This window comes from Protopterus annectens, chromosome 1.part1 (genome assembly GCF_019279795.1).
Source record: "Protopterus annectens isolate FY-2018-M chromosome 1.part1, PAN1.0, whole genome shotgun sequence".
Classification (NCBI taxonomy): Eukaryota; Metazoa; Chordata; order Ceratodontiformes; family Protopteridae; genus Protopterus; species Protopterus annectens.
Window position 1 is genome coordinate 13,819,461 of NC_056726.1, and position 27,835 is coordinate 13,847,295.

The 27,835-nt window shown below is 41.5% G+C and overlaps 1 protein-coding gene across 1 annotated transcript in view; it reads left to right on the top strand.

Annotated features, from left to right (window-relative positions):
* The window catches only part of DOP1A (DOP1 leucine zipper like protein A), a 2,183,138-nt gene that overhangs the window by 1,813,851 nt on the left and 341,452 nt on the right, over positions 1-27,835 (top strand). Inside the window, exon 29 of the mRNA XM_044073353.1 lies at positions 6,848-6,930. Coding sequence (XP_043929288.1) covers positions 6,848-6,930 — 83 coding nt within the window. The remainder of the gene's footprint in view (positions 1-6,847; positions 6,931-27,835) is intronic.

Consider the following 27,835-nt stretch of genomic DNA (forward strand, 5'->3'; position numbering starts at 1 on the left):
TTTTATTTAGTCCAGGGTATGCTGAGGCATTTAGCATAATTTGCCATCTGGTCTCCCTTTCCCCTAGTCTCTTTCGTATGTCACCTCCCCTGGGATTAGTTTTTATGTGCTCTAATATCCCAAATTTGAAGGTGTCACAGTTGGTACTATCTGCTAAGTGTCTATATAAAGCATTTTTTGTATCTTTTTTCCTTATACAATACCCGTGATCATATATTCTGTTCTTCAGGCACCTGTCTGTCTTACCTATATAGAAACACAGGCATTTTGTGCACTTAGCTAAATATATAACATGTCGGGTATGGCAATTACCCTTTCTAAATGTAGCCTCCATTCTGTTTATATCATCCAATGTCAGAGATGGTATTGGCAAGATCTCTCTACACTGATTGCACTGTCCACATTTCCGTGTACCCCCATCTTTTCCTTTTCCATTTCCTTTCGGTATTTTGTTCTCCAATTCTAATTTCAAATTCTTTCCAGTTTTGTAAACAAATACCGGATGTTCTCCTACCTTTTTGAACACTGTATCTCCTGTTTTCATTATGTTCCAATTGGCCTCCACAATATTTTGTACTTGTTTTACATGGGGTCCGTATTTAAAAATACAGGCTCTCCGAAAGTTGGTTTTACCAACTCCATCAGTATCCATGATTGTATTGTTATTCATACTGTTGTTCATATTGGGGGCTCCTCCCACACCAGCACCCAATAGGGGTTTGTATCTTTTGCCCCATTCACTTTTTAAGTATTCTTTAGTATCTTCTATTAATTTCAGTGGGTAACCCCTTTCTTTAAACATATTCCCTATTTTATCTAACTCTTCTAACATATCTGCAAACTCTGAAGTCATTCTTGCAACTCTGATGTACTGCCCTTTAATGATGCTCCGTTTTTGACTATAGGGATGACAACTCGAATACTGTAAATATGAGTTGCTAAAAGTATCTTTTTTGTATATTCTAGACTTGAATTTACCATTTTCTACAATAATATATGTGTCTAAATAAGATATTTTATTCCTATCCATGCTATATGTGAATTTCAAGTATTCACCAGTAGTGTTCAAATAATCAAAGAAGGATTGTAATTGTTCTATATTTCCATTCCATAAGATGAATATATCATCCAAAAACCTTACATAACTCATGATGCTGTCTCTCCAACTGGTGTCCAAAATGTACTCAGTTTCCCAGTCTAATAGGACTAAATTTGCAAAAATTGGAGCGCAAGCCACTCCCATTGCCACCCCCCTACACTGCCTATAATATTATCCCTCAAAATATATATAGTTGTGTTTTAACACAATATCCATAAAATATCCATAAAATCCAATATGACTGAAATAATGTCCCATGAAAGGTCAGTGTACTTGTCAATACTATTTGCAAATCTTTTCATTCCATCCTCTTGGGGAATGCACGAAAATAGGTCCACTACATCTACTGTGAATAATATATTAGGGGTAAGTCTTGCTAAAAAATCCCAAGAATCTATAACAATGTGTGGAATTTTTCTATATATGGACTTTACCCATGTATCTATGACTGCCCCGATTGGAAAAGTCTTAGATTTATTTGCTGATATAATAGGTCGAAAAGGGGGTCAATCATGTCTTTGTGTACCTTTGATATTCCCACAATGGTACCTGTAATAGGATATTCAACTTTTAGATAGTTGTACATATCTATGTCAATTCTACCATCCAATAAAAATTCTTCCAAGTATAAATCTATCTTGTGATTCCCAATGTTGACCTCATTGATTGATGATACTTCATAGTTCCCAGAATTCAATAAAATTGTATTTAATTTGTTAACACACTCAGATGCTTCATATAACACTACACCTCCCCCTTTGTCCGGCTTCATAACACATATACCTTCATTCCTTTGTATTTCTTTCAATACTTGGTATTCTCTTTTATTTAAATTGTACTGCCTTTTGTGTTTTTTATATTTATTACCGAGACTATACATCTCTTCTGTTACAACTTTTTCATATGTTGCCAGAATATTATTCATAGGGGGGGGGGATGTACTTTTCTTCTTAAACATTTTCTCATCTTTACCCACCATATTGTCACTAAAGTGGATAGCTATAACAAAAAAAAAATTATATGTACAAAGAAAGATAGGACAACAATATAAAGGTTCATATTAGGATGTGTTGTTATAGGAAATATAATTGTGAGCACTTTAAATGATTAATTGGTTTAATGAAGCAATTATATGATTTGTAAAACTTGGGTAGGAGCAAGTATAAAAGCATGCATTTTATAAGAGCGTGTGTTCTGAAGAAGTCTACTTTGAGGTAGATGAAAGCGCTAAACCTTTTATACATTCGCTCGTAAATAAAGTATTTTAAAGTATTTTAAACTGTATTGTGGAGCTGCAAGAGAATTTATCCATTTGGAGCAGCAAACGGAGTTGGTGTGATACTTTTTTACATAGTGTGGACTTTTCGCTGACAGTGACTTTTTAACAGTCAGAGTATAAGAAAGCTATCACTGCCACCAACCCCTCCTTATCAGCAACTATAAGGGCCTTACAAAGGGTAACCAATCCCATTATGTAATGTTACTGTTATCCAAATGGTAGTCGTGTCCAAGACTTGCAAGGCTATTTAGTTGTGGCCTGTACAGTGTCATTAAATACATATGCAAGTACTCTATGAGCTTAAATATGTCTCACAAATATCAGCCACAAAGATAAGTTTAAATATATTTAATAATAAAAGAACAAAACAATACTCAATAACAAACACAGTTCAGAGTTCAAAATCACAGGAAATATTTTAAAACAACATTACAGGACAGTCTCAAATAAATACAGAAAACAATTAAACTAATCTTTACTATATTCCCTACTATGCCGTAAGTCTTACAGACAACACACAGGCAGAAGTGCTGAGTGGATGTTTCTAGGTCCAAGACAAGATACAAAATGCAAAGTCTCTCTCTGAGAGAGTTCTTAAATTAATATTAGACATTACTGTTGGGTCAGCATGGATGATATCACTCTTTGTCACCTGCCTTCATTTCCCAGGCTAACAGAAATTTTACAGAATTTCACATTTCTTTGTGAAAAATACACATCTCTCAGATGTTTGCTCAGAACTGGAAGTCATAAAACAATTAAACACTTTTACATTTTAGACTTGGTATTTACTTCTCTCAAGACAATAGAAAAAAACTTCTAGCTCTAGACATCCTGTCTTCTTGCTGTATTGAAACTAACTTTTATAGCACATCGTAATGCACTTAATTTCAACTTACTTTCTTCAAGTTTTGTAAGTTAATCTTCTATGTTCCAGCAGGGTATGCTGTGGTTACAGTATTGAAGCTCAGTAAATAACATACTGTATAAATCATATCAATAGTCACAAATGACATAGAATTATTCAAAATTTCTAGATAGCTGGGCTGGCAATCTCACAAAGCCAGGGAGTGTATTATTATGGATCTCATAAACAAGAACATAGGCGATTTCCAAGCACTTTACCCCACCCAGTTCGGCTTCGTCAAGGGCAGATCTTGCCTGTTGAACCTGGTTGACTTCTTTGAGACTGCCACCAAGGCCCCGGATGAGGGAAAATTAGTGCATACAGCTTATCTTGACTTGGTGAAGGCCTTTGACATAATCCCCCACTCGGGCATCATTGAAAAGCTAACACAACTTGGCATAAACCCCTATCTCATCAGGTGGGTGGCCAACTGGCTCACTGACAGGACCCTCAAAGTCAAAATAGGCACCTCCACTTTTGATAGCAGACCTGTCACTAGTGGATTTTCCCAGGTATCTGTCCTGGGACCCCTGCTTTTTGGCATCTACTTCTCAGAGGTCCAGACATAGACAAAAGACCTGTGGCTGACTAAGTTTGCAGACGACTGTAGGTTAGGTGCTGTCATTGACTCCCCAAATGATGTTAACATACTGCAAGAGGGACTCACAGCAACTAATGACTGGTACCAAAGTCATGGCCTCAAGCAAAATGCAAAAAAAAATGTTTCATTATACCATTCGGCAAAAACATGGCCCCTACTGATTACCACATCAACAGGAACCCCCTAAGCACACAACCTGTGGTGAGAGACCTGAGCACTCAGGTTGATAACAACCTCACATTCAACCATCATGTAGTGGCAGTGGTCAGAAAAGCCTTTTACTTGGTTCATCTCATAAGTAAAGGGATTGCATCCAGAAAAAACAAGGTTATTATCTCTGTATACTCCTCACTCATTAGACCAGTAATTGAATATAATGCCCCATATGATATGTACCTCTGCAAGCATCTGCACCAACTGGAAAGGCCACTGAAATACCTCACAAAGAGAATCCATGGCCTCTGACACCTGTCCTATGCAAACAGGCTCAAATCACTATCACTCTACTTGGTATGGTACAGATTGCTCAGGGGTGGTTTGTGTCTCACCTACAAGCCAATCTGGGACCTTGCCCTACTAGAAATGCTCCACATGCATAAGTCTTAACTCCTCACACATTACCCGCTCAAAAAGCCTAAATTTAGTATGGAACATCAACAAAACCTGCTGGAGAGACAGGCTTGTCTCCCAGAGGCTGCCCCATCTCTGGAATAGACTTCCTATACACATCAAACAGAGCACCTCACTGATCCTCTTCAAGTGCAGCCTTGATGGGTGGATGGGAAACCACAAATTTGTCCCAGGGGTTCCACCTGTGTACCTCGCTGACAGGGGCGGCAGGTGCTGACTAATGTTTCTTTTTGGGGTTAAACTCTTGGCTAGGCTTGTAAGGGCCCCAGGGCCATTAGCCTAGCCAACCTCCTATGATATATGTATGTGTGTGTTTGTGTGTGTGTGTGTATTTGTTCCCCAGCAGTGGCCAAATTAAGTTAAAAGAAAGATAATGCTGCAGCGGATATCCTTCCACTCATAGACAATGATACAGAAAACAACAAAAGTTAAAGAAGTAAATAAAGCTTATTTCAGCAGTAGAAAATATGCTGCAGTGCTATAAATGCACAGACTACTAAATAACAGCAGATTCAGAGTTTTATCACCAAAATCTTAAAAAAACATTAAAATGTAAGAGCACAAAACTTTCCGTGATGTCCACCAGTACCAGTCATGTTGGAAATTACCTTTTCTTGAGTTCTGCTACAGATTTCTGCAAACGTCTTAGCTGTTATGACATGTTTTGTCACTGTCTCTCAGTTCCTGAGACTTATTTGGGTTATTGATATGGCCCATGTAGTTGTAAGTTAACCTCAGTCCAGCAACTTGAGCCTTCAAAATTCAATTCCTTTTTAAATAGAAAATTCAGAAAAAAATGCTTTTTCCCCTCCTCCTTTTCTTTGCATAGATTACTTATGACATGTCAGACCAAAAAGGGGATGGCTGTAGTAGCTTACCCTTTTTTTAAAAGCATACCAGCCAACTTGCTAAAACACTAAGTGATGACAGCGCCCCAACCCATTAGTGACCATAACAGGGTGTCAGTACCACCACACACACACACACACACACACACACACACACACACACACACACACACACACACACACACACACACACAGTTGAAGCCTCTTGCACAGTTAGATATTTACTGCCTTTGTCATACCACCCCTCCCCTTCAATTTACAGTCTGTTCACACAGCGAATGGTCTAGTGATTGCTTCAAGGCATCAATACCCACCAAATTAGCCTTGGACCAGGCAGCCAGTATGTGGTTTCTGAAGCTGATGTGTGTGTAGACTGTGTATGTCTCTTGACATCTTTTGTTTAGAAAACAACTCAGTCTGCATGAGAATGATACTGCTAACCAGGAGACCTTTTTAGGAGACAGCTTAGTTACTTAGCACAACTGTTAATCTTACTGTTAAAATGATTTTTCCGATGTTACTCTGTACATTGTGACATTTGATGAGTCAAATGGCACTAAGCAATTTTCCACCTATCTGTATGTATGCATTTGGGAAGTTTTTTTTTTTAACTAAAAAGCTTTGTAAACTTTTTATTAAACCACAGCCCACATAAAAATAGTATTTCTTGCCATCAAGTTACCTGGGGGTAGTGTGTGTTGTGTCCACAGACTTTAACGGGGCACCTTCATGAATGCACAGTGGTGCACCCATTAAAGTCTATGGACATAGCAAAATATTTTCCTGCTTTGACACCACTGAGGTTAGTCTGCTGTTTTTTTCTTCAGAGACATCAGCATATGAAAATGATATACAAGAAGAAAATGCTCCTTAATGAGCAGAGGTGCTGTTCGGCAGTTTTTACACCACATAATATGTTGCAAAGGTAAGATTTGAAAACACTGGAAAATCACCTTAAAGGGAGTTTGTGGCAGCAAGGTAAATGCCCTACCATCTTCTTGGATCCGAGATGGCTTCTTTTTTCAGATGATTCCTCATATGTTTCCTGTTGGGTTGGATTCTTCACTTACTCGAGTTTCTTCTTTATGGTAAGCTAGAAAGAACTGAGATGGTCTATCCCACCCATTTGTTTCTCATTCTTTGACTACACAAGGGACATCAAAGGTAAGAAAATGGAACCAATAAACATAGCTGACAATTTCTGGAAGGCAGCTCCCTCTGATTGGATGACAGTTTTGTACAAGACTGGCAATGTTGACTGAGATGCAGTAGAAGATCTGGAATTATGGTAGGTACTGTTATTCATAGTACATGGTTTCAGTCCCTTTTAAGTTATCAGTTGTTTGGATCCTTTCATTTGTATTTGTTATTTTTGTATAACAATTATATGTAGCACAGATGTTATTTCATAAGTTCTGTGTTGTGAAGCAAATGTTTATGTTAAGGTTAAACCTTATCTAAATTCTTTTTTTCTTTAATCTAGATATTATGCTGTCTTCAGTACTAGAAGCAATGAACATCACGCCATCTGTTTATAGTGTCCATGCCTTGACGTTGCTTGCTGAGGTAATGTTTTGTTTATATTTGCTTGCATAATAGTATATTTCATAATATAAAAGAATGCTTCATTTTTTGGGGGCAAGGGGGAAGTTTAGATTATTACAATGGAGTCCTTAATCTTTGCACTCAGCAGCAAGATAGATAATGCCATTCAGATAGTATTATTCCATGTATCAGTGATTGTGGTGTGTATTGTATAATGAAAATAGAGTTTGAGAGACATTATTCTATCAGTAATAACAAAATAAGTATTTTTACATCCATTAGTCGAGGCCTGTGCAAAATTTCATTAGCGGCATTGTCATTCCTCTTGATCATGCTACAAACTAGTGATGCTATCTCAAAGTGGACTCTTCTTACCAATCACTAGTAAGTGGCTGAATTTTGGGCAGCTCTTTACAGAACATATTTTGTGTGTATTCTGGACAATTACTTTTTAGATCCAATGTTGTCCCTCAACAGATGGAAGAGTTTGCAAAAGCAAATGGAAAAGGTTTTTGATTTAGGCTTCCATTAGAAATACAGATCCTTTTTCTACTCCACTCCTGGCTGTCTTAGACGTTTTGGCCTCCCTTTTTCGTAGTGGTTTTAGTTAATCTGCTGTCAAAGTCCAGTTGGCAACAGTCTCCAGTTTTCACACTGGGAAAAATCAGATGTGTTGTTGTCCTATCTTTCCTTCATTCTTACTAGGATGGGTTCGGATCTGACCCTAGGATACAACTCGGCCTTTATACACAAACTCGAGTTCTTTGACTAGCTCGTGGCTAAACCCTATCCCAGCATGTACTAGGAAAGCTCCCCAGATCTCGTTTGCTGCTAAACCAGATTGGGTGCTCGTTCTACTGGCTCTGGCTAAGTATATTCTTCTTATATCACTGTTGTTGGAAATTGCTTTTTCTTGTTGTATTATTGATCTTGAAAGCTTGTTTTTTGGCGCTAGTTAATTCTTTCCTCTTTGTTCTGCTGTGGGCCATCATCTTCCACTTAGGCCTTATTGTCCCTTTCCCGGGCTCTTTCTTAGGACTCTCTGTAGTCCATTTAAGTTAGAGGGTTATTCATTCGCTTGTTTTTTTCTCATTTTATAAATTGTTAAGGTCAGTTCATTTACTTTAGAGAACTGCCATACCCTTAGTCCGTTTAAGTTAGAGGACTACCTCTTTTCCTTTCTGTCTCCCGGGAATAGCCCATTTAAGTTAGAGGGCTGTGACCTCCCTTTCATCTTCTATATCCCCTTTTTTATAGTTAACTTCTACTGTTAGCTTGTTGTTGTTGTTGATAACATTTTTTTTCTAGCTTCCCTTGTTACTACTCTTTTTCAGGATGTCTTCTGACAGACACACAGTTTGTCTCTATTGCTTAGGAGCTGTCCCTCTCCAGGAGTCTTGTTCCATTTGTCATTCCTTTAATCACAGGGCTCTCCTGAAGAGGAAAAACAAATTGATACTGAGAGGTCTCTTAAACCCCCCCCCCCCCTTCTAAGAAGCAATACAAGAAGGCCCGGGTTTATCAAAGTCTGACCAATCATCATCTTCAAAATCTGACAAGTCTGGGAAGAGATCTTCCTGTTCTAGTGGTCCATTGCCAAAATTTCAACACCAGATCCCAAGTCTGGCGGAACCGAAAAATCCACAGCTCTGGCCCCATCATTCTTGGTGCTGGTAGCATTTGAGTTGCGGAGCCGGTCTCCTGTCTTGGAGCCATTCTCCCCTACTCTAAGATCTCCTATTCTTCAACCTTCCAAGTCTCCAGCCCCCTCCACTCGGTCTTCCAGGAGCCTATCTGATGACTTGGATCAAGTGGTACAGAGGCTATTAAGGACACCGGCACTGGCCAGACTGTTTATCAGATCCAACCCCGAGGGCTTTGGATCTGACCACATCCTCCCCCTCTGCTCTGATTCCTCCTCCAGTTCGACCTCATAATTCGGAGTTGGAATGTCCTGAGCTGTTATTAGTGGGACCATCGGACCAATGATCTGTTATGGGATCTTCAGATCCGACCATTGCTTCGACATCCTCGGCTCCATCAAAGCTCAAGGAGTCTAGGAGCCGATGCATCAGCTTGAGTCAGCTTGGCTCCTACCTCAGCCTCGGGGCCATCATCCTTAATTCCGGGGGTTCCCTCGACTTCTTTGGATCCAGGGATTTCCTCGGATCAGGTGCAGGGAGACTTTTTTTTTTTTTCAAATATTTTTTTTTTCCAAATAATATAATGTTTAACAATACAATCATCAATAAACAAGTATTATAAATCTTTATATACAGTATGTACAATTGACCTGAACAAAGGAGGGGAAAAAATTAATAAAATATATGAAATTAGTAACAAAAATGTATAATATTCAATTAATAAAGGTGATGAGAGTACTGTCTCCACAGGCAGTTCCTCTGTCATCTGTGGATGGTCTTCCCCCAAAAGCAGCAGTGTCTGCCTCTATACTCTTGCATCCACAGGGACGTGGAGATTGTAGGCCTCAGGATGCCCCACAGGGTACCCTCCCTTCTGAAACCTTTCCAGAGTACCCCTCTGAAGAGGTCCCACAGAAGAGTTTATGTAAGAGGAAGCAATTAGACTCCCCCAAAGGAGTCCATCACTTCTGATACAGACCTCAATGAAGCTGAGGGGTCCCTACGGTCACCTCCTGATGATGTCTCCTTTGGAGACATCTTAGAAATACTTAAGCAAAGAGGCAGCTGGAAGTCCACCAACCCTTCAGCAGGGAGTTCGTCTACCTGAAGGCTTTTGGATCTCACCCTTCCTCCACTTGGGTGTCTCCATCTTTCGACGAACTTCTGAATCTAGTTTCTCGGAAGGTGTGGGTGTCTCCAGATTCAGTGGAACCTGTTCCTCGAAGGCCAAATAAGTTCATCACGTCCCCTTCAGACAAAACCTTTTTAACTAAGGGGGTCCCAGTAGACACTATGGTGGTGGCAGTAGCCACCAAGAAGGAGCTCTCAAAGACATCTTCTTCTGTCCATCCACCAAACAAGAAGTCACGTACGATGGACAGATATGGAAAGTGCATTTTTTCTTCAGTGACATTTTTCTCTCAGATTGCTGAGTTACCTGACCCACTTTACTAGATTGCAGAGATCTCCTGAAGGAGTTAGGAGATACTCTCCAAGTTTCAGTAGCTGAAGGGGTTTTGGAGAAAGTTTCCTTTCAGCTCTCTACCTTAAATTCAGTTGTCATCTCTTCCATGAGACTGATTTCTTATGCAGCGGATGGACCGAGTAGCGGTAGCGCAGTGGGTTCAGGAATTTCCCTTAGGAGACGTTTTTAGATGCTTTTGTGTGATCTTGTGGAGCCCTTTAAATCTTCCTTTGTGAATGCCCCATTTGATGGCAGCGTCTCTGTTTGGGCCCAAAGTTAAGAACACACTAACCAGATGTGAGCTAGAAGGAAAGACTCTTTGTCTGCCATAGAAGTCAGTTTTTCCATGCCTACCATACCTTATCCCAAAGGTCAGAAAGGTAGTGGCAAAATGTGGTTTTGAAAATCCCAGAGAGCTTTTCAGGACACACGTGGTGAATCTTCCCCCAGGGGCAGAGGGAGAAGTAGTAATGGAAGACGCTGACCATGTGGCAGAGGGGGTCCGCAGAATCAGGGTGGCAGAGAATCTTTCTTTGGTAAGCCCTTTCAGCGCTCCTAAAGGGAGGCTTGTCTGTCCATCTCTGGAGGCAGTTGGGGGCCGCTTATCTTTGTACCCACAAGCCTGGCTACAAATAAAAGACAAGTGGATACAAAGCATCATATCCAGAGGTTACTCCATACCCTTTTCCTTCCCGTCCCAAACATAAAAAAGTTCCCAGACGTTCCACTCAGTCAAAGGGAACAGGCAACATTAGAAATTCAAAAATTGCTAGACAAAAGTCATCCAAACAGTCCCCACAGACCAAATAGGATCTGGAACTTACTCAAGATTCATTTTAGTTCCAAAGAAAACAGCAGACTGGAGACCAATTCTGGATCTCCGCAATCTAAACAAATCAGTAAAAAAGTCCAAGTGCTGTATGGTGACGCTACAGTCAGTACTCTCTTTTCTGGGACAAGACGATTGGATGTGCTCGATAGACCTCCAGGATGCATACTACCATGTAAGTTTGGACAGACGATCCAAGAGACACCTGCATTTTCAGCTGGGAGACTGTCACTACCAGTTTCAAGCTCTGCCCTTTGGTCTCACTACAGCTCCAGAGTGTTCACCAAATGTATGGCAGTAGTCATGGCTCACTTGAGGCATCTAGGATTCTGGGTGTTTCCATACTTAAGACAACTGGCTCCTAACTGCCACCACTGAGCATCTACTAATAAAAGGGAGAGACACCGCTTTGCAGCTCTGCTCTCACCTAGGAATTACAGTGAACTATGAGAAATCTGCCTTGCTGCCTTCTCAGCATGTAGTATTTATAGGAGCAGAATTGGATACAACAAGTATGATGGCCAAACTTCCTCCAGAAAGGGTTCAAGTCCTATGACGTCAGATTCAAAATCTTCTTACAAAGAAAAAAGCACAAGCAAGGATAGTCCTAAAAGTTTTGGGGACCATGGCAGCAGCAATAACCTTGATCCCATTAGCATGCTTACACATAAGAATTTTTTAGTGGCTACTGTCCACTCAGTGGTTGCTGTAGGAATTGTTGATGTCCCACAAAATAATGTTAACAGAATCTTGCAAAAAAGACCTTTGTTGTTCCTTTCAGATAGGGTAGGGGGAAGCCATTATCTGGGAAAGACGGTCCAAGGCACCTGGCAGGATCACGAGGCATAGTTGCACATCAGTGTCCTAGAGATGACAGCGGTGCTTCTGGTGTTGCAAGCATTCCAGGACTCCCTTCCACTAGAAATTATTGCAGTACAGACAGACAACATGTCAGTTGTATGGTACATAAGCAAACAAAGATGACCCAGATCTTACCCCCTTTGTCTGGAGGCCCTGAGAGTGTGGCAGTGGGCAGCCTCCTCCCAACACTTTCTGATAGCAACACACATACCGCGGAAATCCAACATGATAACAGACAGACTCAGCAGAGTGACTCTGATGCCTCACGAGTGGTCCCTAAAACAGGAAATAGTGGACAAGATTTTCTGCAAATGGGGTCAGTCTTGCTGCGATCTTTTTGAGACATACATGAATGCCAAATGCAACAACTACCTTGCCCTTATCCCTCCTCCAGGGGAGTCACCTAGGGATGCACTTGTACATGAATGGCCCTCGGGTCTCCCTTACGCTTTACTTCCTTTTCCTTTAATACCCAGAGTTCTTCAGAAAGCCATTTACTTGGGAAGGGACTTAATGCTCATCGCCCCATATCTTGTCATTACCTTGTCAAATCTGGTTCTCCTTCCTGTGGCCTCATCTTCAGGAAGAGCCTTGGATTCTGGAACCAGTTCCAGACCTTTTGACTCGTGTCAGGAATGCTCTATCCTTCCCTTCAGACCCTCAATTTGACAGCTTGGTTGCTCCGATTTGACCATAGCCAGGCTTCCTAACCTCTCTTCATCAGTTAAGCACATCCTAATTTCTTCTCATAAGGCTTCTACGAGAAAGATATATAGAAGCATATGGAAAAGATTTTCATTATGGGCTTCTCGTAACCACATTGATCTCTTTTTGCTCTCCCAGTAAATTCCATTCTAGAATTCCTATCAAATTATTCAGTGACTGTGCAGCTACAGCTACCATTAGAGTTCAACTAGCAGCGATATCTAGTTTTTCATATAGGTGAGTCTGGCCTCAACTTTATGTGCCATAGGTTATGCAAAGTGTTTTTTAAAGGTACTTTATTACTGTGTCCACCTGTCAGGGACCCCCAGCACCATGGGACTTAAATTTCTTCCTATCTCGTTTAAGTTTCCCCCTTTGAGCCAGCATCATCTTGAGTTTTTGACATGGAAAACTATTTCTGCTAGGAGGGTGTCAGAGCTGCAAGCCTTGTCATTAAAGCCTCCCACTTGCTTTTTCACCGAGATAGGGTATCCTTTTGAACAAACCCTTCCTTCTTGCCGAAAGTATGTTCACAGCCAAATTTGAACCAATCTATGGAGCTACCAGTCTTTTATCCAAATTACAGGAATAAGGCAGAATACATGTTACATCAGCTGGATGTGCACAGACAATTACATTTCTACTTACACAGGACCAAGAGCTTCAGAAAATCTGACCAGCTATTTATATCCTTTTCAGATTCAGAGAAAGGTACTTCAGTCTCTAAAGTGACACTATCAAAATGGGTTTCAGATTGTATAACCTTCATTTATAAATCTCAAAACAGAGATCTCCCCCATAGAGTTAAAGCCCATTCTGCAATTTATTTTATTTATTTTATTTTACATTTGTTGACCGGGCTAGTCTAACTGGATACATGTCCATTTTCAGTAGAGGCCCGGGGAAAAAAGCTCTACTTTTAAACTAGATAAAATCAAGACAATACAAAAAAGATACATGCAATATGTAAAGTAAATAAGAATTTCTTCATCAACTTAAGTTATACAGGACTAAAAATATACAGATTTTGAGTACTGAGTTTAATAAGGTAAAATACAGTATTATGACCAAGGGAGGGAAAGAGATAGATCATTCAATATTAGTAAAATGGGTATGAATGTGCCTTTGAAATGATATAAAAAAGTTATGAAAGGTGTATAAAAAGGTTATGAAAGGTGTGTAACACAGGGAAGTAGGAGAAATTATGGAGGACAGGGAAGTAGGAGAAATTATGGAGGATAAGTACATGAGGACATAGCAACCTCTTCCGCCTTCCAGGCTAGACTACCAATTGATACCATTTGTGCTGCTGCAACATGGGCAAGACCACATACCTTTATCATGCATTACAAAGTCGATTTGGCCTCCAGGAACAGGGCCTCCTTTGGTTCCATGGCTCTGAAGAATATTCTCCCTTGAGGCAGCCAAGAAAGATAGTGCTAGGGACGCTGTCCCATCCTGGTAAGAATGAAGGCGAGATAGGACAACAACATATAAAGACATTATGTACTCACCATAATGTTCCATGTGTGTTGTCCATCTTCGCCTTCATTCTTACATCCCACCCTCCTTCCCCTGCCATTTTTACTCCTGGAAGACCGAGTTGGTACAATTCGATATCATTATTCTGTGGTCTTCTTTATTGCACTCTGAATTATTAGGCTACCTTTTATCTTATTACTCTTATTATAGTTGCAAACAAGATCTGGGGAGCTTTCCTAGTGCATGCTGGGATAGGGTTTAGCCACGAGCTAGGGGAAGACCTTGAGCTTGTGTATAAAGGCCAAGTCGGATCTGAGTGTTGGATCTAAACCCATCCTGGTAAGAATGACAATACACATGGAACATTATGGTGAGTAAATAACGTCTTTTTTCCCATTGCGTCATTGAAGAAGGCCTTCTTAAGGAATGCCTTCCTGCTGGTCCCCCCTCCCGCTTAGAGATACTCCTTACCATTCCTCTGCAGGCCTTAATGAGACCTAATTTTAACATGCAACTACAGCTGATTTGAAATGCCTTTCATGGGAAAAATAAATTCTAGTGGCAGTTACTTCTGCATGAAGAGTATTAGAACTTCACACCCTTTCTTGTAAGGCTCCTTACTTGGTCTTCCACAAAAACAGAGCGACTTTGAAAACAAATCCATCTTTTCTCTCTAGAGTGGTTTCTGAATTATTACTCAACCAGACTTATATGAACCTTTTTGTATTATTTCCTTGTTTTACCAATAAAGGGGAGTGTATGTTACATCTTTTGGATGTGCATCATCTCAGGTTCTACTTGCATCGTATTAACCATGTAAGAAATACCGTGTAGTTGTTTATGTCCTTTTCCACTGCAAAATTGGGCAAAGGTGTCCAAAGAAGCTGTTTTTCGCTGGTTATCTGAATGTATTTCCCATTTCTACAAGGAGAAAGGTTTGTCTTTGTATCTCTTAAGGCTCAATGTACTAAGTCAGTTGCTGCTTTGACTGCCTTTTTTTTTTTTTATAAAGTATTAATTGATAACATTTGTGGTGCAGCCACTTGGTTGAATGTCTGTATCTTCATATCTCAATATAAATTGGATTTACAGTCCAGGTCCAATGGTTCACTATCCTGTCTTCCATGAGGTCTCCCAATATTTATGGTAGCATTGGACTGTGCTCCATCCATTGAGGAACAGACAGAAGAGACATCAGATATGAAAAGTATGTATTCACCATAGCAATAGATCCGTGTTGTCTGCTTCTGGCCTTCCTCAGCCTTCTTCCCTCTTCCAGATGTCACATTTCATTGTTTCTGGAGTGACTGCAGTGACTTGGCCAGGTTCTCTTCAGGCTCTGTATTTTAGGTGTTATTGCCATGTTTGTGATATATTTTATTTATTATTTATTTATTTATTTCCAGTTTGATAACCGGGGAGGTCCACTGGGCCCAAAAGGCTCATTTTCAGTGGAGGCCCGGGGAGAAAAGCTCCATAATAAAAACAATTACAGAAATTAAAACAAGCAACAATAAAAACAATTACAGAAATTAAAACAAGTAAGCATATAATCATACGTTTGTACGAATTATTCATAGAATAATACAAAAGAACACATACATATGAAATATATGAATAGTATAATTTTTGCAATCAAATTCAGAAAGCAATTTGCATGTAGAGCCGTTTGCACAGAGTAGAGATGGGAGCCTGTGTACAGTATTTAAATAATAAGTACACTGGGGAGAAAAATTCAATATACAGTTGAAGTAGAGGGGGAAGCTGTAGAAATAGCAGAAAGTAGAGGTGTTTGAAGGAGAACATGTCTAGGAGACAAAAGAGGGATTTAGGTCGGAAGGGTACAATTACATTTCCAGTTTTGGGAGAGGTGGGAGTAGAGTAGGGATTTAAATTGTTCAGAGTTTGTAGTGATTCTAAGCAGGGGTGGGAGAGAGTTACATTTTTTGGCCAATGAGTAGGAAAGGAGAAATTGGCCAGGGGGTCGTTTAGGTTTGTGTACAGAAAGTAGATTTTGTTGGGCTGATCTTAGGGGTCTGAATGGTGTGTAGAAAGGCAAGGTATTAGAGCAGGGCATACAGTAGGTTTAAAGATTAGTTTGTGGGCTGTAGTAAGTTGAAGGTAGCCTAGATGATTAGGAAGCTCAAGCCACACTAGACTGTGGAGAGAGGTGCAATGGTGGGTGCAGTGAGTAGATTTAGTAGCAAATTTGGCGATTTTGTTGTAGCAGCTTTCTAATTTTGAGGAGATGGAGGCTGAGAGGTTAGTTAGAAGTGGAGCACCATATAATAGGGAAGGTAGTAGGTAGGTGTAGGTGAGGGTTTGCCTTGTAGCAGGAGAGAGAAAGTGAGCGTTTCTATATAGCATACCGAGTTTCTGATGTTTTTTTTTTTTATATTCAGTTGAATATGTGTATCAAATTTCAGATGTTCATCAATGGTAATATCAAGAAGTTTGGCAGAAGGAACAACTTTTATAGAGGAGTGAGTATGGCTGGTGATCTTGAATGATTGCTTGTCAAGAGGATGGACTTTTGTGGGGGAAAAAATAAGGATTTTGGATTTATTGGCATTAAGGGAGAGATGATTTTGAAGCATCCAGTTCTCTGTAGTTGTGAAGGTCAATTAGGTTTTAGTCTGGAGCTCAGGAAGGCTAAGGGCAGAGCAGACTAATGTGGAGTCATCAGCATATTGCACTATTTGAGCATTTGGAATTGCAGTGTGAAAATTATTGATGCATATGTTAGAGAGCATAGGTCCGAGTATAGATCCCTGGGGAAGGTGTAGGTGTAGGTAGGAAGGTTGAAGTACCAGTTTGCCATTTCACAGCTTGGGATCTGTCAGAAAGATAACTTTTGAGCCATGAAAGGGTATCTAAGGAGAGATTGAGGTTAGAAAGGTGATTGAGAAGATGGGTATGTGATACAGTGTCGAATGCCTTGGATAGATCAAGAAGGACAGTGGAGACAATTTCTCCAGCGTCACAGGAGTGACTAACAATGTTTAAGAAAGAGAGGAGAGCAGTTGTAGTACTATGGCCAGGACGGAAGCCATGTTGTATAGGGGTGAGGAGTTGGTTATTGAGGAGGTGGGGCATGAGTTGCAGGAGGACGCATTTTTCAAGTACTTTTGAAATTGGGGAAAGAGTGGCTATTGGTCTGAAGTTAGAAATGCTATTGTTTTTGCCTCCTTTGTGGAGGGGCAAGATGTAGGCGGCTCTCCATAATTTGGGGATGTAAGATTCCTGAATGGATCTATTTATGAGAATGCTGATGGGGATGGAGATACCGTCTGCAGTGTGCTTGAGGAAGAGTGAGCGAATATTGTCGGGGGAAATGGAGCATGGCTTAAGTTTGGAAAGAAGCTTTTTAATGTAGGAAGTTGAGACTGGTTTTAGCTGAAAAATAGGGGGAGAATTAGCAGTGGAGGGTTGTGGAGTAGAGGGGGAAGTTGTATTTACTGTGCAAAAAAGTGTAACATGTTTATTTTAGGGTGTGGTCATACTCTGAGGGGAATTATAGGTAAGGGGAGGAGCCTGAGTCTTGAATCAAAAGTCTGAAAGTGGCCAAAGTTAGATCCTAGTTGGATACAGTAACCCTTAAAATTTGGAAAACCTTTTCCATTTACTTTTGTAAGCCTTCCATTCACTTGAGGAAGGACAGAGCAGACAACAGGGATCTATCATTAGGGTAAGTACATAATTTTTGATCTGATGTTGTCAATTTTCATTTATCCTTGACCTTATGGTACTCTGTTCTGATCCTTGGAACCAGCTCAGCCATTACACAGTTTGTGCCAGCCAAAAGCACTCGAGCTAAGACTCTATCCACAATACCCCTCTCCATATTACCTCAGATCTCATTTGCTGCTCTTGTCACAAGATGTGTCAGCCATTTTCTAGTGCAGCTAAGCAAATATTTATTTGGTTATTAATAGCTAATCCTCTTTTTCTGTATATATATATATATATATATATATGTGTATATATATATATATATATATATATATATATATATATATGTCATTTCTTTGTCTCTGCCCATCTTTCTGGTAGAGTGACTGCTTTCTCTTCCATACTTTATGGTATTCTGCCCTACCATTGTTGGTAGTACCCCCCTCCTCATCTTTCTTTCTCTACCTCTTTAATAGCTCTCAGTTACTGTAGTTGGTAATCTCTTTCCCTTTTACCAATATTTTGGTAACCTTATCTACCATTGTTAGTAGTTTTTTTTTTTCTTTCTCCTTTGTGTGTGTATGGGTGTTTCTGCTTGTTGACCTGTGTTTTTCTATTTGCGTTTGTCAACATGGCTGAAAAATCAAAAGGCAACTACGGGTTTTAAACAGTGCCAGGATTGTGGATGGAAGATGGCCAACTCTGATGGACCCTCTTCCTGTGTATATTGTTTGCGCCCAGCTCATCTGGACTAGGCATGTACTGTCTGCCAGGGATTCAGTAACCGGCCCGTGGTCAAACAAACTAATAAATTAATATTAAAAGGGCTAATTAAGTCATCCTTCAAAGAAGCCTTATCCAAGGCCAATATGTTGCCCTCTAAAACAGACTCTGGTACCAAGACAAGCCACTAGGTGCCTGCTTCTCCTTTGGAACAGTGGCTAAAAAGCATAAACCTTCTATGGAACCCAAAGGCTAAGGTTCTGAGACCTTCAGAACAGACATTCCCCTTGGCACCATCCATTTCAGCACCACAAACCTCGATGCCGGTCTCGTCGGTACCGAATTCTTCAGTTTCCTGGTCGATGCCGACCTCTCCTGTTGCTCCACAGCAGACATTGCAAACCTCATCGGTGCCAAAATCAGAGTTAATATTTATACCCAGGACAAGGTATTCACCCTCTATTGACCCCTTCATGGGGCAGCTTCCCAGTCCTTTCCTAGAAAAGGCCAGAATCCCCTTCTGGGTTATCTGTCTGTTCCTTCAGGAGTCTCACTAAAGTAGATGTCATGAGGTTGGTGGATCAACTCCTAGTGACTAGGGGTCTTTCTCTCTACTCCTAGACCCCTCTCCCCTCTGGAGTTGGGGGAGTTTTCTCCCAGGACTCCACCAAATCTTCCTTCTCTAACCTCCTGCGATGGCTTAGAGCTTCCCACTCTGGTCCCCAAGTTCCAGCTGCTCTGGTGCCAACAGTCTTTACCCCTTCTGTTCCACGATCTGCTCTGACTTCTTTGGTTCTTTCAAAACTGGCAGACTCCTGGGGGTCCACTGTTGGGTTTGAGGGTTTCTGATTGGCTCCATCCTTTTATTCGGAGTCATCCTTAACTCTGGGAACCTCGGCAGCTGTGGGCTATTCCTCAGCTCATGCTTCAGAAGTAGGTCTCTCGGAGTAGGGTGTGACCTCAGTTCCAAGGTTGTCTTTCTCGGTTCTGGGCTGCCATCCCTCTTCAGGGGGCCTGCCTTCCAGGCAATGGAGAGGGCATTGGCCACTGCAGGCTTTCAGCTGGCCCCTTCTGTGTCAGAATTTTATTCCCAGACTCCTTGCACAGAGCTGCCACCAAACTCCATGCCTGGACAGCAGGCACCTAGGCTGCAAGATCCCCCTGCAAAGGGCCCCTCTTCTTCTGAGTCCTCCTCTGAGATTCCCACTGAAGAGCCTCCCCAGAAGCAAAAGTGAAAGAAGAAACAGATTTTGATGATGAGGAGGATCCCCCCCGGTCACCCTGGAAGACGTCTTCTTCCGAGATGTCCTAGAGATCCTCAAACAAAGGGGTAACTGAAAGCCCAAAGACCCTAACTCTGAAGAGTCAGTGTACTTTCAAGCCTTCGGTGCCTACCCATCTACTTCTTGGGTGACCCCTTCCACTGACAAGCTTATTAAATTTATTGCACAGCAGGCTTGAAAGGCTTCTCATTCCACAGAGCTAATTCCCCGGAGATCTGACAAAATACTATCTGTTCCTGAGGGCCACCAGCAGTGGGCAAAAGGGTTAGCAGTAGATGCCATAGTGGTGTTAGTGGCCAACAAAAATGAACTACTGAGGAGAGTTCCCCTGTTCATCCCCCCAACCGAGAGTCCGGGGCAGTGGACAGATTCAGAAAGCAGGTATACGCTTCATCGACCTTCACAATAAGGTCTTTGAATTTTTTGGCACATTTCACTAGGCTGCAGAGGGACCTGATCAAGGAGCTATCAGATACCCTAGCAGGAGCTGTGTGTGAAGAAGTCCAGGGCAAAGTGACCTCTGAGCTTGCCACCCTGGAGTCTATTTCCAGCTCGTCCATGAGGCTCATTGTGCGTGCAGCCAAAGGGGTGACCAGGTCAACTGGTTCAGGCGTTGCCATAAGACAACACACCTGGATGCGCCTGTGTAAGTTTGCAGAACCATTCAAGTCTTCCTTTGTCAATGCTCCTTTTGATGGATCTTCTTTATTCGGCCCCAAATTCATAGAAACTCTAGCCATGTCTGAGAAGGATGGAAAGACCCTATCTGCAGTGGGCATACATTTACCTACTCCCCAACAGTCCTACTGTAGTAATCAGAGGAGTGGCAAGATATGTTTCAGAAAATCCCAAGGGCCTTTTCAGGACACACATGGTAGAGGCTCCCCTCAGGTTGGGGGGGGGGGACTCTAATGGAAGATGTCAACCCAGAGGCAGAGGTGGCCTACAAAATCAGGGGTCCAAAGATTCTTTCTCTGGGCAGCCCTACTAGGGGAAGATTTTCACTGTACGCAACAGTCTGGTGACAGATAACTTCAGATACTTGTGTGCAAAGAATTATTGCCAGTGGTTACCATATCCTCTTCACTCTTTTTCCAAGATCATAATGAAAACTCCCAAATGTACATCCCATTCAGAGAGACCAAGTAGCCTTAGAGAGTCAAAAGCTTCTAGAAAAAAATAGCCTTCCAAGAAGTTCCACCAGACCAGATAGGATTCAGATTTTACTCAAGGTTCTTTTTGATGCCAAAAAGATGGGGGACTTGAGACCAATTTTAGATCCTCAGCCTTATGAACAAGTTTGTTCAGCAAGCGAAATTCCAGATGCTCATGGTTCAGTCTATACTTCTCTTTCTAGAGAAAAACGATTGCATGTGGTCCACAGACCTTCAAGACGTGTATTCCCAAACAAAAATGGACAAACACTCCAGAAGTTTCCTTCTCTTCCAGCTAGGAGCCAGTCATTTTCAGTTCAGAGTGTTGTCCTTTGGTCTCACCACAGCCCCCAGGGTGTTCACCAAATGTCTGGCAGCATTCACAGCTCACTTGAGACTGCATGGAGTCTTAGTGTTTCCTTATTTAGATGACTGGCACATCACTGCTTCCACCAGGCATCTATTGCTTCAAACAAGAGACTTCATTCTGCACCTGTTCGCTCATCTGGTCATTACAGTGAATCAGTTAAAATCTCAGCTAAGTCCCACTCAAGATCTAGAGTTCATAGGAGCTCATCTGAATACCATCTCATGTGTAGCTTCCCATCCTTTTCACAGGCTACAGAAGATAAAATCCCAAGTACAAGCCATTCTGTCCAAAGACAGGGGTTCTGCACTTCTAGTCCAACCAGCTTTAGAGTCTATGGTGGCAACCATTGCCTTAGTTCCACTTGCAAGATTCCACATGTGGCTGCTACAATGGCTTCTAGCATCCCAATGGTCCATCCTTACTCACCCAATGATGTACCCAATTCTTATTATCAGTCACTGCAAAAAGGACTTAATTCTTATTATCAGTCACTGCAAAAAGGACTTATCCTGGTGGATGGAATCTGAGGAAATTCTTTTGGGCTGTCCCTTTGTTCCCCGTCAACCTAAGGCCCTATAGTGACCACGGATGCCTCCCAGATGGGGGGTGGGGATATTATCTTGGAAGAACAGTCCAAGGCATTTGGTACCCGATAGAGGACAACCTGAATATCAGTGTCCTGGTATTGAGGGCAGTGCTGTTAGCATTGCAAGCCTTTCAATCTGTCTTCCCTGTAGGAACAGTTGAAATTCACTCAGACAACATGTTGGTGGTCTGGTGCATCAACAAGCAGGTTAGAACCAAGTCCTTATCCCCAGGAAAATCCAGGGTCTCAAACACCTATAATATACAGATAGGCTAAAAGCCCTGTCCCTCTACTCAGTCTCATACAGACTGTTCAGCGGTGACTTGTATCTGGCATACAAGGCCATTTCAGACCCAGCCTTGATGGAGTTGCTGCATATCTGTAAGACAAACTCCACTCAGGCAACCCGCTCACAAGGCCTTAACCTGGTCTGTGACATTATTAGAACTTGTTGGTGGGATAGATTTGTGTCCCAAAGACTCCCCCATCTGTGGAATAGACTCCCTCTCCATGTCAAGCAGAGTACCTCTCTAGCCCTCTTTGGAGAACCTGGACAACTGGATGGGAAACAGAAAATATACCCCTGGGATCTCACCTGTGTCCCTGCTGGACAGATGAAACAGGTGCTGACTTTGAGGGAACATGGGTGAAATTTTTGGCTAGGATTATAAGGGCATCCAGGCCAGTAGCCTTGTATCATCCTATGAGCCTGTGTCGGGAAGCACTCAGAGTGTGGCAATGGGCGATATCCTCTAACTCCTTTCTAACAACATCGCATATCCGGGGAGCTCAGATGTGATAGCAGACCAACTGACCAGATGCATTTTCCTGCCTCATGAGTGGTGTCTCAATCTCAGAGTGACAAAGGAGATTTTTTTTGTCACTGGGGGCAGCCTTACTGCGACCTCTTTGCATCACCCATGAAAAACAAAAGCAGCAGCTACTTTTCCCTGAACCACCCTCAGGGGTGTCCCCGAGAGATGCTGTTCTTCTTGAGTGGCCCTTGGGTCTACTCTATGCCTTTTCCTCCTTCCCTCTCATTCCCTTCTTTTTGAAGAAAGCCAGCAGGTTGAGAAACAAAGTGATCCTTGTTCCACCCTTCTGGCCTCGACAAGTTTTGTTCCCCTTCCTATGGCCTCACCTAATTCACCATCCATGGATTCTGGACCCAGTTCATGAACTGTTGTCTCACCCACAGGGACTACTGCACCCCAGCCTTCAAAACCTCAAACTTACAGCTTGCTTCCTCCAATTCCACTAGTCACCAGGCAGAGTAATTTACCTTCCCCAGTTCAAAAGATTCTACTGGCTTCCCATAGACCATCCACCTGGAAACTCTACCTTAGTAAGTGGAAGAGATTTTCGATTTGGGTGTATGATAATGATCTTAACCTCTTCTCTGCACTGGTTGAGAAAGTTTTGGAATTTTTAGCCATACTTTTAGATCAGGGAGCTTCTGCTTCCATAATTAAGGTCTAGTTAGCTGCCATTTCTAATTTCCATAATGGCTTCGAAGACCATTCACAAATTTCCCATAGATTATGTAAAGTGTTCCTAAAAGGAGTTTTGCATTTAATACCACAGTTTAAAGACCCTTTAGCCCTTTGGGATCTGAGGTGGGTTTTGCAGTCTTTGGTGCTCCCCCACTTTGAACCAGCAGCGACATGTCACTTAAAATTTTTCTCTCATGGAAAACTGTTTTTCTGATAGCTATTACCTCTGCCAGAAGAATTTCTGAGATTCAAGCTTTATGTTCAAAACCCCCATATTTGGGTTTCATAAGGACAGAGTTTCAGTAAGAACCAACCGATCTTTTCTTCCTAAGGTGGTCTCAGAATCCAACATTAATCAGACGATTGACTTGCCCGTTTTCTTTCCCAATTTTTCAAACAAAGGTGAATATTGCTTACATTTGCTGGATGTTTATAGACAGTTGCATTTCTACCTGAGCAGAACTAAAGAATCTAGAAAATCGGACCAGTTGTTTGTATCTTTTTCCAGTCCAACTCTGGGAAAATCTGTTTCAAAAGTTACCTTGTCAAAATGGCTAAGAGACTGAATTACTTTCATTTGTAATAACAAGAATCTCAAGTTACCTGCACCTGTGAGAGCGCATTCCACCAGATCAATAACCATGTCAGCTGCTTTCCATTCCAAGGCTTCCATGAATGAAATGTATGCAGCAGCATCATGTGCTACTCCACATACCTTTATCACTCATTACAAATTGGATCTGGTCTTCAGGGTAAGAGCATCCTTTGGCTCTATGGTTCTCAGGAATATCCTTCCATAAGGCCACCCAGGACCTAAAGTAGCTGGAGACTCTGTCCCTTAGGTCAAAGATAAATGAAGGTTGACAACATCAGATAAAGAAGTTATGTACTCACCCTGACATTCCATCTGTGTTGTCGATCTTCATTTATCCTTGACACCCTCCCCCTTCCCCATTCTGTTGACTTCTTGGGGGATCGGACGCTTGTCTTGGTAACTTTATCAGATTTGACCTTGGACATGGCCTTTAATTTTTGTTGAAAATTCCTCTGTCTTTCTGTATGGCTGCAAACTCGATCTGAGGTAATATGGAGAGGGTTATTGTGGGTAGAGTCTTAACTTGAGAATTTTTGGCTAGCACGAGCTGTGTAATGGCTCAGCCGGTTCCAAGGATTGAAACCGAGTACCCTAAGGTCAAGGATAAATGGAAGATCAACAACGTAGATGGAACGTTATTGTGAGTACATAACTTCCTTTTTATTTTATTTTTATTTATTTGTTTGACATTTGTTTTGTTTCATGTACTTAGATTGGTTATGCTCTGGATTTATTTCAATACCTCAGTCAATTTGTTTTTAATCCAAATTTACTCTTTTTTTGGCCTTTGTTGAACTCTCATTAGTCTAGGTTTTCAGCATATCCCTTTATTTTTTCCATAAAAGTCATTGAACAAGTGTGCTTCTGGAAGGCAGTTATGTCTGAAGAATGTCCATACATGATGCGGCATGTGTTTCAAAGTTTAACATACTTTAGTACATTGTAAATTTGTAGCTCAAGGCTGCTATAAGTAAGTGCAAATTGTGAAGCCTTTTGGGTATACGAGAAATCCCCTGAACAAACTTAAAAACAATATTCTGTTTGCCCTTTCTATATCTTTTTTTACATAGATTGTCATACTTTCCCTATAATATCACGTTCATAGCAAATAAAAGCAAAAAGCCACTTGCTGTACTGAGACTGGAAGGAATGAATGTGAACATTTAAGTTTAACACAAGTTTATTTATCCACTTTTCACCCAAAGGACTTCATCAGAAAAAACATTGCATTCAAATGCAGGTCTTTTTATATAAAAAAAACACATAAGATAATAAAATAATTAAATCACAATTCAAGTTTTTAAAGACACAGACAATTAAAAACGCAGAAGGAATACAGGAAAAATCATTGCCTCCACCATAACGTTATACACATTTTCTAACTTTCATCTTTCTGTCCGTAAGAAAGCACTTAATATTAATCACCTCATTTAAACCAGCTTCTTGTTCAACTTGTAGCTTGATATGCCACATAGTTTCTTTTTTCTGTATAAAGTTCATATGGCCCCTCCCCCTTTTGTGTACTGGTTCTTGTTCCAATACACAAAAAGAGAAATTTGCTAAAATTCTTACATGCAATATTGTGCTTCTACAAAGCATGATCATGATTCTTAGTTTTTAAAGCATAAATAAGCTCCTGTATCCTTGTATTGAAGGCTCTTGAGGTCATACCTTTGCTAAAGGTTTCACGTCCCATGCATAGACTAATATAAACAATTCCAGTAGAAGTACAAGTAAACCTCCCACTAGCTATCAGTACAATGTTAGCATGTAGTAACATAACTACCCTCGAGCTTGTATCAAGTGTTCTAAAGCAGTCATATTCTTTTTAAAACCCCTGATAAGCTATTTTGAATGTTTGGCTAAGCAAGAAACATCTTTATTATATTATCACTTATGACATAGGCAAACATCTTAATTAAATTATCATGTATGCCATAGGCAATCATACATTTATATAAATGAAAACAAACCATATTGACATAATCTTAGTTGCAAGAATTTTACATCACAAACCATATCAACATAATTTTAGTTGCAAACATTATACACCACTTGTAAGCTACCCAGTCATCAGTCAAACATTACATTTGATGTTGTCTTCATTCCTCCTCACAATAGGGTCTCTGATCTGACTCGGCCACATTCTACAGACTTGGATCTGACTCTCAAGCTCCTCCCTCTTACCCGTAATACACTATATCCACCCAAGTACCTCAGATCTCGTTTGCCGCTTCAGCATCCAGACACGGGTCTTGTGCTTTCAAGCTGTGGGAATAGTATTTTCTGTTGGAATTTACTAAACCTTTTTGATGGTTGTTCTTTAAGTCCTCCCTCATTATTTCTGTCTTATTAGAGTGTGTGTGATAAGTGTCCATACATATATATATATATGTGTGTGTGTGTGTGTGTGTGTGTGTATGTATGTATGTATATATATATATATATGTATATATATATATATATATATATAAGTAGTTAGTCCTTTTTAGCTTTAGCTGTTTTTCCTCTGAAGATTAAATATAGAAGATTTAATTAAAACTTTATACCTTAGTCTAGTTAGGTCTGTGTTTTTTCTTCTCACTAGAGTTGTCAGTTTGTTTTGGCAGGCTTTCTGGTCATGGCAGACAAGCCTTTGCCTGGATTTAAGAATTGCACTACTTGTGGGCACAAAATCCTTAACCAGGATGCTCACAAGGAATGCGTATATTGTTTGGAGGCCGAGCATGTAAGAGCAGATTGTTCAGTGTGTGCTTCTGTTAATCTGTGCACCTTGGCTAACCAGAGAAACAAATTGATTCTTAGGGGTCTTCTCCCTTCCTCGACACCAGAGGCTCAGACCCTTTCCTTGGCTTCTTCCTCTTCTCCATCTACCAAAGAGAGGTCTCTCCCTGATTCCCTGAGGGACTGTCTGGAGACAGAGAAGTCCAAGTAATCTTCAGATCTGACTCCTTCGGACCCAAAGAAATTGCCTCCCCCTTCAGATCCATCAGCACCTTTGGATCCAGGAGATATCATTACCATTTCTCCTCCACCTTTGTTGGATCTAGTGTCTCAGGATCTGACGGCCTCCACAAGGTCTCCGGCTCATTCATCTAAATTGAAACATTCCCGACCCCGCTCCTCAGCTTCATCCATGTCCTCCAGAAGCTGGTCCGAGGTGGATATGGACAGGATGTGAGATTCCTCAAGGCCCAGATCCAGATGGGGGTAGTCTCGGCTTTGTCCCCTGTCGGATCCGTGAGCTGTCCTGGCCATGCCATCAGAACTCCTCCAATTCGAACTTCAGTTTCAGAGTCTCAGGATTCAGGAATGCCATGTGTGCCAGGCTTGGTGCAGAGGAAGCTCCCTTCCTCAACACCAAGAATTCCATTAACTAACCCTGTTCCAATTTTCTCGGAGCAGAGTGGGTATCGGAGCCATAGTGTCAATGCTGGGTCCGAGGGACCGGAGTTGGCTCCATCCTCCTCAGAGCCATCCCTTCCCCTAGGCACCTCGGCACTAGACAGTTCGGGTCCAGTCCCTTCTGGAGGTCGTGGATCCGGGATTAATCCTGCCTGTTTTCCCTAGGTGGTTTTGGTTTTGGAGGAGACAGAAAGGACTTCTCCCACTCCTTTGGCTTTTCAGAAAGTGGAGAGGGTTTTCTCCCAAGGTGGAGATCCGATGACACATGTCCTGCAATCCACCCCCGTACCCCCATCGGGTCCAGGCCTTGAACCCATTTGTTCTGCCATGAATCTTCCTGTCCTGAGTGGCCTCCAAGAACTCCCTGGTCAAGAGGAATCCCCTTATTCTGTCACTTCCACAGAGTACCCAGCTGAGGAAGTCCCTCAGAAGAAGACATGCAAAAGGAGGCATGTTGACTCCCCATTGGAGTCTTTTACCAAAGACACTGACTTCAATGAGAGGGAAGGATCCCCCTGATCCCCACCAGAAGACGTCTCCTTTGGGGGCATACTAGAGATCCTGAAGCAGAAAGGTTGGTGGTCTGCCCAACCTCCTTCCACTGAGGAGTCAGTTCTCTTCCAGCACTCCTGAAGCACTACCCAACTGTCCATCTCTGGA